The sequence below is a fragment of the Salmo trutta genome, chromosome 24 (genome assembly GCF_901001165.1).
Source record: "Salmo trutta chromosome 24, fSalTru1.1, whole genome shotgun sequence".
Taxonomy (NCBI): domain Eukaryota; kingdom Metazoa; phylum Chordata; class Actinopteri; order Salmoniformes; family Salmonidae; genus Salmo; species Salmo trutta.
The window spans coordinates 19,585,590-19,598,083 of NC_042980.1; the positions used below are offsets into that span (position 1 = coordinate 19,585,590).

Here is a 12,494-nt window from a genome sequence, read left to right on the forward strand (position 1 = left end):
GTTTAAGACGTAATAAAAAAATTATCTAAAAACAGGTACCCTTGTTTTCAATACTCCGCAACACTCCCCTTGCGAGGATAATGGCGCTGTGCCTTTTTCTAAAATGTTTTATGAGATTGGAGAACACGTTGGGGGGATCTTAGACCATCCCTCCATACAGAATCTTTCCAGATCCTTGATATCCTTTGTCTGCACTTATGGACTACCTTCTCAAACCACAGGTTTTCGATTGGGTTCAAGCCATTGGCACTTGGATTGTAAACTTTGCTATTGTCAGATGACGTGTAAATAGAGCTCTTTGGCCATGCAAACATGTGGCGTCGAAAGAAAGATGCATATGACGAAATGAACCCCAAACCTACTGTAAAATATGGTGGTGTGTATTTCATGTTATGATGCTATAGGTCAACGGTTAAGGTCAACAGCATCATTTTTGCCAAAACCTGGGTGCCTCTGCCTGGAGGCTGAAATTGGCCGCAAGTAGATCTTCCAGCAAGACAATAACCCCAAGCACACATCAAAATCCCAAAATAAGTGGTTAATTGACCACAAAATTGATATTTTGTCGCCGGACTTCGGACTTCAACCCCATTGAAAACTTGTGGTTTGAATTGAAGGTAGTCCATAAGCACAGACGAAGGATATCAAGGATCTGGAAAGATTCTGTATGGAGGAAGGGTCAAGATCCCTCCCAATGTGTTCTCCAATCTCATGAAATTATTTTCAATAATAGACTGGGTGGTTCATGCCCTGAATGCTGATTGGCTAAAAGCCCTGGTATATCAGACCATATCCAAGCACTCCTCATTGCGTCGTGTTAACGAACAGCCCTTAGCCGTGGTATATTGGCCATTTTCCACACCCCCTCGTGCCTTATTGCTTAAACGAACCATCATCGGTACCCCTAACCACAATGACTCATTAATTTGAGCCCACAATGTACTCTCTCTTCTGTATGAGTTGAGAGCAGGCTGCTCTGCATAGATTGAAATAAAATATAATGATAACAAACAGCAGCACAGCTGTTGACATGTGTTGACAGTTGTTGGTTGTTGGTTTGCGGCACACTCTCTTGACATTTTGTGTTGTGCAATAATTTAGCAAATTAATAATTAAATGAATAGGTGAATTATTCTGGAGCACAACTGATTACAGTGTAACGGATGAAGTGCTGGCATCTGGAGAGTGTAGCATAGTTAATATGCTACGCTTGCTTGGTCACAACTTTCTTTGCTAATTCAACAAAGCATTTACATTTACATTTACATTTAAGTCATTTAGCAGACGCTCTTGTCTATTAAGTTTGACTTCTTGCGTTTTGCACCAGAGACACACTTGGATACAAGTACACCATGGTCAGAGATGGACACAGGCATGATGACACCAAAGACACTTACCTTTCTAAACCTGTGGTGATACCATGGGATGTGAATGCTTTACACAAGGTTGATGGCAACACCCCTTGAGACAACACAATGGCGCCATCACTTGGCCTAATGAGGTAAATACACAACTTAAACCCGTGTACTGCAGCCAGCAGCAAGTCCTGTAGCTTGCACCAAGTCCTGTAGCTTACATCAGTCATTGAAATTCATGCAAGTTTGCAACAATATAGTCATAGTTCAAGGTCAGGTCATGGTCCCTGGCTGGGACAACATGAGCAATTACATTTTAGCCCTACATTTGATTTCTTCATACATGTTTTTACAGAAATGCCCAAAATGGCTTTACTGCTTCTTTCCTTATCATAATCCAAAAAACATCAGTTGACTTGGAGAAGTTTTGTATGTTTTTTATGTCTGGTGTTTGACATCTTTCCTCAGAGCCCCTCTGAAATATAATCTTCAAAGTCCTCAATATCAGAGGAACTCCTCACCCAGCAGTAGCTGCTTTCATCAGCACATGATTTATTCATTGTCTGTGAAAAGGAAAGATGACACATAGAGAGGCGTGAAGTGTGACATGCTGAATGTAATTTAGACCCTGTCTGCATCTCAAATGGCACCGTATTCCCTACATAGTGCACTACGTTTGACCAGGGCCCGTAGGGGGTTCAAGGCATTGGTCAATTAACCATTTGTTTTTGGATTTTGATGTGTGCTTGGGGTTATTGTCTTGCTGGAAGATCTATTTTTTTGCCAAGTTTCAGCCTCCTGGCAGAGGCAAGCAGGTTTTTGGTTGACCTATAGCCCCATAACATGAAATATCCACCACCATATTTTATAGTAGGTTTGGTGTTCTTTTCGTCATATACATCTTTCTTTTGACACCAAACCCACCACTTGTTTGCATGGCCAAAGAGCTCTATTTACATGTCATCTGACCATAGCAAAGGTTCCAATCCAAGTGCCAATGACTTGAACCCCATTTTAAAACTGTGGTATGAATTGAAGAGGGTAGTCCATAAGTGCAAAGGATATCAAGGAGCTTAAGATTCTGTATGGAGGAATAGTCTAAGATCACCCCAATGTGTTCTCCAATCTCAGAAAACATTTCAGAAAAAGGCACAGTGCCATTATCCTCACAAGGGGAGTCTTGCGGAGTATTGAAAACAAGGGTACCTGTTTTTAGAGTCTTCCGGAGTATTGAAAACAGGTACCTGTCAGAATTATTTAGTATTAATTGTTAAACAAAATCTCTTTCTCTGAGCTCAGCATTTGCATTATTTATTTTATGGTATTTTTTGCTAATCTTTGTCAAGGGTAACAATAGTTTTGGATCTGAATTAGTGGAATGGTATCAAACAGATGGTTTCCATGTGTTTGTTGCCATTTCATTTACTCTGTTCCAGCACTTATTATGCGCCGTCCTCCCTTCATGGGCAGAATAACAGATTTCTTACCTTGTCAGCTCGGGATTCGATCCAGCAACCTTTCGGTTACTGGCCCAACACTCTAACCACTAGGCAACCTGCCTTATGCACATCATAATACATATTTTACAGATCATTATAAAAGTCTACTTCAACAAACAGCAGGACACTTAGCGCCTAACAATCAACGGTTTCTGACGGATGATATTAGTTGTGGTCATCACTACACAGAACATACATGTAAAGACAGCGTGCATAAAGTCCCAAACGGCACCCAATTCCCTATACAGTACACTACGTTTGGCCAGGGCAAATTTGGGTGCAACCAGTCTCTTGTAACAGATTTGTTTGTTTCCAGGTTCCGAGGTTAAGTAAGCCAAGAACACATACAGACACACAGTCAGAGATAGTATTTAATTCACAATACTGTATTTCTTTATTGAAACCCTGAAGGAAGCTAGATAGAAAGGCGGTGGCCATTGTTTTGTGCCTCATCTTCCTCTAGCTCAGTCAGACACAGCCAGTTATAATACATCATGTTGAGGTAACAGGTACAGTAATAAATTATTTTAAAAAACACTTACAAGAAACTCAGATCAATAATAAAAAAAGTATCAAACATACTTGATACGATATCATTGATTTCTTCAGACATATCTTTTTTTGTTTGTAAAATACTGCCAAAGACCATGTCTGTTGCTTCATACCCTGGGAGGTAGAACTTTTACTGTACCTCAGGGTGAAGTACAGCAGGGTCACTCCAGGATTATGTTCAGTAGGCACGAAACAGATGAAAATGGACTGAAACGTGGATTGATTACTTGGACTCCAATAAGAAATGTCAATTTTTGTTTTCCATTGCAAACTGTTTTTCTACAGTGTGCCCTACTGAACACAACCCAGGGCTGAGAGCATAGAACACAGGAGGTTGGTGGCACCTTAATTGGGGAGAACAGGCATGTGGTAATGGCTGGAACGGCATAGTATTAAATACATGGTTTCCATGCGTTTGATGCCATTCCATTTGCACCGTTCCAGCCATTATAATGAGCCGTCCTCCCCTCAGCAGCCTCCACTGGTATAAACTGTTCTGTCCAACCGACATGAGACAAGCAATTGGGCTACATGGTATTGACATAATTATGATAAGCTCAGTTTTTCCACATTCAGTCAATTTCTATGTCTTCCCTTTCATCATTTGCAATTTTTCAACACATGCAGATATGAAAGTCAAAATCTATTCAAAGTGCAAAGGTACTTCCTTCATTCAAGGGCAAATTTCTAACCAGTGGTGTATTCATTAAATTTTTCAATGGAAATCATTTAAGAACCAAAACAGAAGCAAACTGAACAAACGGAACAAAACAGGGAGGGACCTACCTGAATTTGTCCAATAGAAAGTCTAGTGTTCGTGCAAAAGTTTTCCATTTGGAGTTTGCAACAGAATTGGCGTAATGAATACACCCCAGATGAACAAGCCCCAAAGTTTTTTTTGTTTAGTGCTTTAACAGTACAAGCCATTTCATAGGTATTAAATACTCCCTATTAGACAAGAGAAATCTAACATCTTGTTGCTTGGAGTAACTGATCCCCTCAACCTACAAGCCAGATTCCCCACCAGAAAAATGTAAATAAAAAGTACTAACAGCCACATCCTCCCACTTCTCTTCAGGACCCCAAAGCCAAATCCTCCTTTGCCTGTGGCTAGTGCAGATAGAATATACTTCTTTATCGTTTCAGAATTTAACATTCAACACCATGGAGAACTTACAAACACTCAGATCATAGGTCCCTAACAACATCTAACATCTCCCCACCCAGGAGAATACCTTGAAGACCACCTCCATGGAGAGCATCATCACTGCGCTGTCTGTAAATCAGTCAGTTCATAAGGAGCTCTTCCTGGAGTGCTTTTTTCTGACCAATCAGGGGAAGCGGGCAGGCAGTGATGCCCCTATAAGACCCCACTTGGGCATGCCTTGGAGTGAAGGGTTTTCTTTGACACCATAACAGTCAACAGTCAGTTCCTTATCTCCCCCAATTCCCCCTCCAGTTGTTGGTTGCTGCCAGTCTGCAGTTCTCTCTTACATCATTGCTAGCAGCGGCGAGGGGCGACACCATCACAAAATGACACAGTGGACTTTGTGAGAACCCGTAGATCGTTCTCCTCGCCACTTCATCTTCTTCTTCTTCTTCAGGCTCCTCTCTGGGATCTGCTGCCTGCACATGAGGAAGAGAGAGAAAGACAGAGCAAAATAAAGAAGGGATGGGGGAGAAAGAGGGTGTAGAGAAAAAAAGAAATTTAATAGGAAAGGAGGGTATGTAAAGGAGGGAGTAGACAAGAGAAGGGAGCGTGAGGGTTAAAATCAGATCGTCTTGCTGCTTGGGTAACTTGGCTAGAGGGCCTCAAAGTCTTTATGTGAAACTCTAAATGCCTGACAAACAGATGAGTGGGCCCACCAGCAGGATATGACCACACCGAACATCAACACATACTGGATTCCTCTGAAATTACACGTCTGTTCATTCAGGACATAGCTACAGTTTTCCCCCAACCCTTTAAGACTTTCTGGCATTCATGCCATATACAGTATGTTTGCAAAGGGAAACCAAAATGGTGGTTCTCTATTAGTCAAGCATGAATTGAATCCAATATTATGATCAAGCCTATACAATTCTTAAAACATAGCCTTCAAGTCTAGTAGTTTGGCCGACCTTATAACCCTGACTAGTTCATGGAACGCCTTGTCCACATTCATAGGGGGATCCTTGGCACTTGTCTCAATGTATGTGATCTGTGAAAAAAAACAAAAAAAACACATTGAGCAAACATTGTCAGGAAAATGACATAGTACACAAGCAAAAAAAATAGAATAGTGTCCGACTTTGCTAGTGCTACAAGGTATACACAAATACTAATGATGCTTTTCCGGCTCATAACAAGAGATGCGAATTTTGCAAGTAAAAACAAAATGTAAGCTTAGATCTGCAAACACAATTTCATACACTCGGTGGTGTCCTCTGAAATAGCGTGTTCTAAAACAGTAAATGCCAACTTGGCTATATGTGATTTCCTCCCCACCACAGAGCCTCTGTGCACAGTCTTTCCCAGAGGCCTATATCGCACCCTGTAGCTAACGCCGAGTCAGCGTCCCTGCCTGCCCTGCACCCAAAAACCTCTCTCCCAGGGACAGCAGCCCAGAACACACAGCCCATAGAACAGCCCCAGTCACTGACAACAGCAGTCCTGACCATGAAAGACTGGCCAAAATTATCCATTCAAACTTTATCAAAAGTACATTAATCAATTTGGACACTGTACAGCATCAAACAAGATATTAAAAACAAAGGATTCAGAGATCAAGCTGCCCCACTCCTTGTCTGAGCTAACACTGTACTCACATTGTGTTTGGCAGCCATTTCCTGCCCCTGGTCGCTGGTGATTTTGCGGAGGTGAACCAAGTCCACCTTATTGGCCACCAGCACCATAGGAAAGGCCTCCCTGAAGGAGAGCAGAAGAAGGACTGAAGAACAGATGCATCTCATTCAACATTACATGTGTACAGTTACACCACTACACAACCTGACTGGAATGGAAACATTGAATGGGGAAGGACTTGTTTTCCTTTGTCGTGAACAAGAGATACAAAAAAGAAAAGCATGTGTAGATGAACCCTTGAACAGTGAGTGTTAGAGGGAACACACAAAAGATTGCGGCAGACAACCCAGTCGGAGGCATTCGTTACAGTAGCAGCAGTCTCGTGTAGGTGTCTGGCCCATAAGGCACGCATCATTATCAAGAGCTGGGCCTCACCTGTCTTTGACCCTAAGGATGAGCTGGTGGAAGCGGTCCACATGTTCAAAGCTGGCCTTGTCTGTCACAGAGAACACGATGAGGAAGCCATCCCCAGTCCTCATGTACTGCTCCCTCATAGCACTGAACTCCTCTTGGCCTGCCGTATCCAGCACTGTGCAATTACACACATACAGGTACCAGTGTTAAAGGTTTTACAGATACTACTGGGAATCATCTTCTTGCTTGTTTTCATATGAATGATTGGAAAAGCTACAAGCTATCAATTGCAAAAAAATGCACATATTGTATGGGTCTAAATCTGTGAAACTATATGGGAATACTGTGCCACAACAGTATGTTTCATTAAAACTCTAAACATAATTGATAAAGGACACCAGCCCTTCCTAACCCAGAGACAGTGAGAAAAGGTCTCCCTACCGTCCAGGATGGCCCACTGTCCATCTATCTCCGTGTGTTTCAGGTAAGAGTCCTCGATGGTGGGGTCATAGTCAGACACAAAGATCTTCTGGAAGAACTGGATGGTGAGAGCGCTCTTCCCCACTCCACCATCCCCCACCACCACCAGCTTGTACGTGAGGAGGTTGTCGCTAGGCACCGCGCTGCTGGTTGCCATGGCGACAGGCGGCTGGCTATACCTGGAACACAGCAGGGGGAGGGAGGGAGATATGAGGAGTATGAGACTGCTGCTGCTAATTCATAGCCAGGGAGACCAGAGTACACAGAACAATGCATCACACACACCAGCCCCTCAGAGAGAGAACATCAGCTAGCTATCGACACCCCAGTCAATCTCAGCTAGAAGCGCTTGCCGAAAGTGCTGTAGTAAAGAATAGGAAATAGATGTATACAACGTGTGTAATAAACCAAACACCTTGAGCAGCAGAGCCTTTTAGATATAAATTAGTTTACTGTATATGACTGAGCTGGAGAAAACCCCCTGGTCACTGATTGGCTGTCTGTATGAGGAAGTGCCTTGCATATCCAGCCAGTCAGTGGTGTAACGGCGAGGCTCTCCCTCCCATTATGTAGGCTATTCTGTTTTCTCCTTATGAGACTGCCAGAACCAACCACTCTCCCAGCACCATTATGAGCAGGGGAAATACGGTCTAGACATATTGATTACTGTGCTTTGTAATTATGGCTTTCGGGGGGAAAAATAAAAAAGTCTGACTTCTCTGAAAGAGTAGCATCTAAAGCAACTGTGGTGGTGCAATTTCACCAGCTTCCACAAAAACTACTCCAGATTCACTGAATAGATTGGTTTAATACTCTGTTTCCTGACGTTTTCCATCTCACACTTTATTTAAAATGGCTGTTTTTCTACTGCGATTTAGTAAGAACCTGGTCCTTGAAAAACATGGACACATTACAGCAAATTCTTTCGTGAACCCAATGCTGTACTGGTAAAAGGCAACAGCTTTCACAAGACATGTCAAGCCACTAAGAGAGTGGTTGATAAACAAGGAAAAGCCAACTGAGGACAACTAGCTTGAGAAAACAGCAGACTGTGGTGGTCATCCCCAACCATTAAAAGTGTTAGAACTTTCTCCAACAGCAGGATAGCGTGAGGGAATATGCTTGAATGTCTTTGAACATGCCTGCCCTCAAGCTGCATAGGAGGACAGGATAAGGGTAGAGGACAGACTGTGCATGCATTCAGAGAACACAGCCTTGGCTCAGCCCAGGCAGTGGGTAGAGAACATGGCAGTGGGCCGCAGGAAACAGCTGTCAGCTGGTGACGGCAGCCCTGCCACCTTCCTGCTCGACACAATAGAGGGAAGGAAAGACATTTCCTTCCTCAAGAGGCCCAGTCAGACCCCTGGAGAAGGATACACTGTAGGAGCTCCCTGCCTCCCTCACAAGGGGACAGCTAGCTAGAGGGAACAACCTGCACATCCCAAAACATACTGTACCACTTCATCAGTCAGATGAAGGCCCAAAAAAATTGTCACGTCATAGGCCCAGTCACCCAAGTCATAGACCATTCTCACTGCTTCTGCACGGCAAGCGGAGAGCCAAGTCTAGGTCCAAAAGGCTCCTTAACAGCTTCTACACCCAAGCCATAAGACCGCTGAACAATTAATCAAAACGGCCACCCACACTACTGCATTGACACCCCTTCCCCCTTTGTTTTTACACTGCTCCTCCTCACGGTTTATTATCTCAAAATGCATGCGAGCCAATCAGTTGTGTTGTGACAAGGTAGGGTTAGTACACAGAAGATAGCCTTATTTGGTAAAAGTTCATTAGAGTTACCAGCCTCAGAAATTGCAGCCCAAATAAATGATTCACAGAGTTGAAGTAAGACACATCAACAGTTCAGAGGAGACTGTGTGAATCAGGCCTTCGTGGTCAAATTGCTGCAAATAAACCACTACTAAAAGGACACCAATAATAAGAAGAGACTTGCTTGGGCCAAGAAACACGAGCGAGACATTAGACCTGGCGGAAATCTGTCCTTCGGTCGTCCAAATTTTAGATTTTTGGTTCCAACCGCGGTGTCTTTGTGAGACGCAGAATAGGTGAACGGATGATCTCCGCATGTGTGGTTACTACTGTGAAGCATGGAGGTGGTGGTGTGATGGTTCGGGGGGTGCTTTATTTAGAAGTCAAGGCACCCTTAACCAGCATGGCTACCACAGCATTCTGCAGCGGTACACCATCCCATCTGGTTTGCGCTTAATGGGACTATCATTTGTTTTTCAAAAGGACATTGACCCAACACACCGCCAGGGTGTGTAAGGGCTATTTGACCAAGGAGAGTGATAGAGTGTTGCATCAGATGACCTGGCCTCCACGATCACCCGACCTCAACCCAATTGAGATGGTTTGGGATGAGTTGGACCGCAGAGTGAAGGAAAAGCAGCCAAGAAGTGCTCAGCATTTGGGAACTCCTTCAAGACTTGAAAAAGCATTCCAGGTGAAGCTGGTTGAGAGAATGCCAAGCTTGTGCAAAGCTGTCATCATTGTAAAGGGTGGCTACATTTGTTTAACACTTTTTTGTTTCCTACATGATTCCATAGTTTTGATGTCTTCACTATTATTCTACAATGTAGAAAATAGTAAAAAAATAAAACTTGAATAGGTGTGTCCAAACTTTTGACTGGTACTGTATATTTTTTTTACTTTTGTTTATTTAGTCAATATTTTCTTAACTCTATTTCTTGAACTGCATTGTTGGTTAAGGGCTTGAAAGTAGGCATTTCACAGTAAGGTCTACAACTGTTGTACTCTGCGCATGTCACATAAAAATGTATTTTAAGTACCGCTGATCACCTAATTCATACCATTTCTTACCACTCAAGTCCAGCTCAGATCAGTCTCACTCATCTAGGATTCTTATCTAGGTGCTGACGGCTGAACAATGACTAAGGGAGTGCTGACTGATGCCCTACAGACAGGAAAACTTACCTAGATGTCCAGTAAAGGGCGTGTCATCACCCCCACTACTAAATGGCCAGGGTGCCAACTAAAGTCCTGTTGACTGTACATGAGGTCACAAGAGTCTGCATACAAATGAGGTCAGTAGATTATGGGGCTTCATCTGTGATGACTCAATTGCAGTATGGAGCATCGCATTCTAATCCTACCACCTCTGGGCAACTTCTCTGCTTCTTTCATATCAACTGCAAGTATACACAATCACATAATGGACATCTCTGTACTCTGAACTGGACAGCTTTGTGCTCGGTACTCTAGACCACGTTTGTCAACTCATCATTTAATCTGATCAGAACTCATGCATTACATATGATGCTACTAAAAGACTGACTGTACATAACTTGGTAAAGAGTAGGTTGTGACTTGAGATAAGATGCCTCTTCAGTGAATCAACGTTGGCCTACCTCACCAGGCTGCTGTCAGTGGACTTTGTTGCATTTCGTACAGTAACACCTTGTGAGAGTTCTTTGGTTGACGCGGTTCAATAAACCTGCTTCTCTAAAACAAAAGAGTTCAAGCTGCTTTGAACAAATTTAAATTAAAAATGCAGTACCTTCAGTGGCATTTCAACTTCTTCGATTGAATAACAAGTGAAGAAGCTTCACCATCATGACACTCTTGTTGCAGAATTATCTGGTGATTTCACTAGGCTATTAGTAGTCAGATGAATATGTGTAGCTATATTGAAGCTTGCCTTATACATCAGACTGTTACCATGGTTACGCCATGGCTATTCAGTCTGAAAGAAGTCGCCCTAAAAAAAGGTGCAAGTCTCTACATGTCAGATTTTATTTAACAATGATATTTTAAAACTTTACCGGTTGTCCGTGCGGTTGGTCCTTTTGACGGTAAGAACGGGAGCTAAAATGTCCACAGGAAAGTAATATTAACCTGACTTCTTGGGGCACCAGTCTGTATAGGGCTCTGTCAGCTTGTATTTCCGGTTTGCATTGCACGTGATGCACAATATGTAAACAATAGTAGAAGATAACAGTTAGAGCATTAGGCCAGTAACCAAAAGGTCACTGGTTCAAATACACCAGCTGTCAAGGTGACAAATACACTGACCAGCAAATTGAGGTCAGTCTAATAACACTTCCCTGTGGATATTTTATTTCAGATCACCTCTGACATGAGGGGAAAAAAATTAAATCAGAACACAGGTAAAGTAAGTCCAAATTAGGTTTATTCAACATTCTGACTTGTAATGGGACTGCTTGGAAATGTTGAGCCTACATGTTAGAGACGAGAGTATAAATCCTTCCACTCAATTGGATTCTAAAAGAGACTAATATATTGAAGGCTGCATAATGGTGGGTGACCTCATCCTATGATGTGGTGCCTGAAGAATCCTTCGATAGAAATTCTGTAATGATTATAATGGATCTATTCATACATGACTAGTTGAAAAGGCTAGTGTGAAGTATAAACATTGTAACAAAGTAGCTAAATGTATCAATAGAGTTTGTTCTTGTGATGTTTCATTTCATCCCCTGCAAATTATGATAATTCTAATGGAAAGTAGATTAAACACTACTAGGCTACGGTTTACTTCCTCCCTGACAAAATTTGACAAGATTATTCTCATGTTTAACTAAATCAGTGATGTATAGGAGCCGCTGTAGAGTTACCGCCCTTGGATAAAGGATTTTTGTTGCTTCTTGAATGTCAAATCTTTTAGAGAAGTTTGCTGCATCAAGCAATTTCCGCAAATGGAATATTGGCGTCCATTTCTTGAATCAGAGGCCACACAATGTTACAATGTTGTAAGAAATTAAATCCACAGTTAAATTGCAAAAACCAAAGTAAAATTAGATAAATATTTACCAAAGTACAGTACAAGACTTGATAAGATTTACCAAGAATGTTTAAGTAGCTGCGATGAAGTGGCAGCCTAAAACGAACGACGACAATTTCAGCAATAACTTACCAATATTATGATATCCGTTGCCGTGAAAGAACGCTCCAGCAACCACTTCAAACACAAATATTCCTCATCCCTCTCTCTGTCCGTTACCTCAAATCATTGCCATCATTTTACCTTTGTGACCGGAATGTGCCTCACATAACCGCGATGCAATCCGCTATGTAGCAAATCTTTATATTGCAACAGCTGATACTAAAAATAGAACGGCCTCATAGGGGTGGACACTTGTTGGTTAAAAATGTTTTCCTTCTTCATCATGTCATGACTGATATAAAAATGTAGTCTACATGTAAAATCATTTAAGCCTTCACAAGAATATACTTCTTTTTTTTTAATGCCAAAATCAGTTGATTTGTTTTTTGGAATGCCCCTTTTTAAGAAAGTGGACTGTTCCGTTTTGTCGACGCCCCCCCAGACTGGTTTAAAGACATACTTTTGTCTAAATCAGGAATGGGCCCTTTTTGTAGCCCCAAAATGTTTGTCTCTGCCCCATGGAA

General features: G+C 42.2%; 1 protein-coding gene across 1 annotated transcript; it reads right to left on the bottom strand.

Moving 5' to 3' along the window:
* Positions 1-3,219: 3,219 nt before the first annotated feature.
* On the bottom strand, positions 3,220-12,227 carry LOC115160872 (ras-related protein M-Ras). Its single transcript, XM_029711358.1, has 6 exons — positions 12,001-12,227; positions 7,047-7,264; positions 6,627-6,780; positions 6,215-6,314; positions 5,528-5,607; positions 3,220-5,032 (listed from the first exon to the last, which is right to left on the bottom strand). Exons 2-6 carry the CDS (start codon positions 7,240-7,242, stop codon positions 4,933-4,935), a joined length of 630 nt encoding a protein of 209 aa, XP_029567218.1. The 5' UTR covers positions 7,243-7,264; positions 12,001-12,227; the 3' UTR covers positions 3,220-4,932.
* Positions 12,228-12,494: the final 267 nt, after the last annotated feature.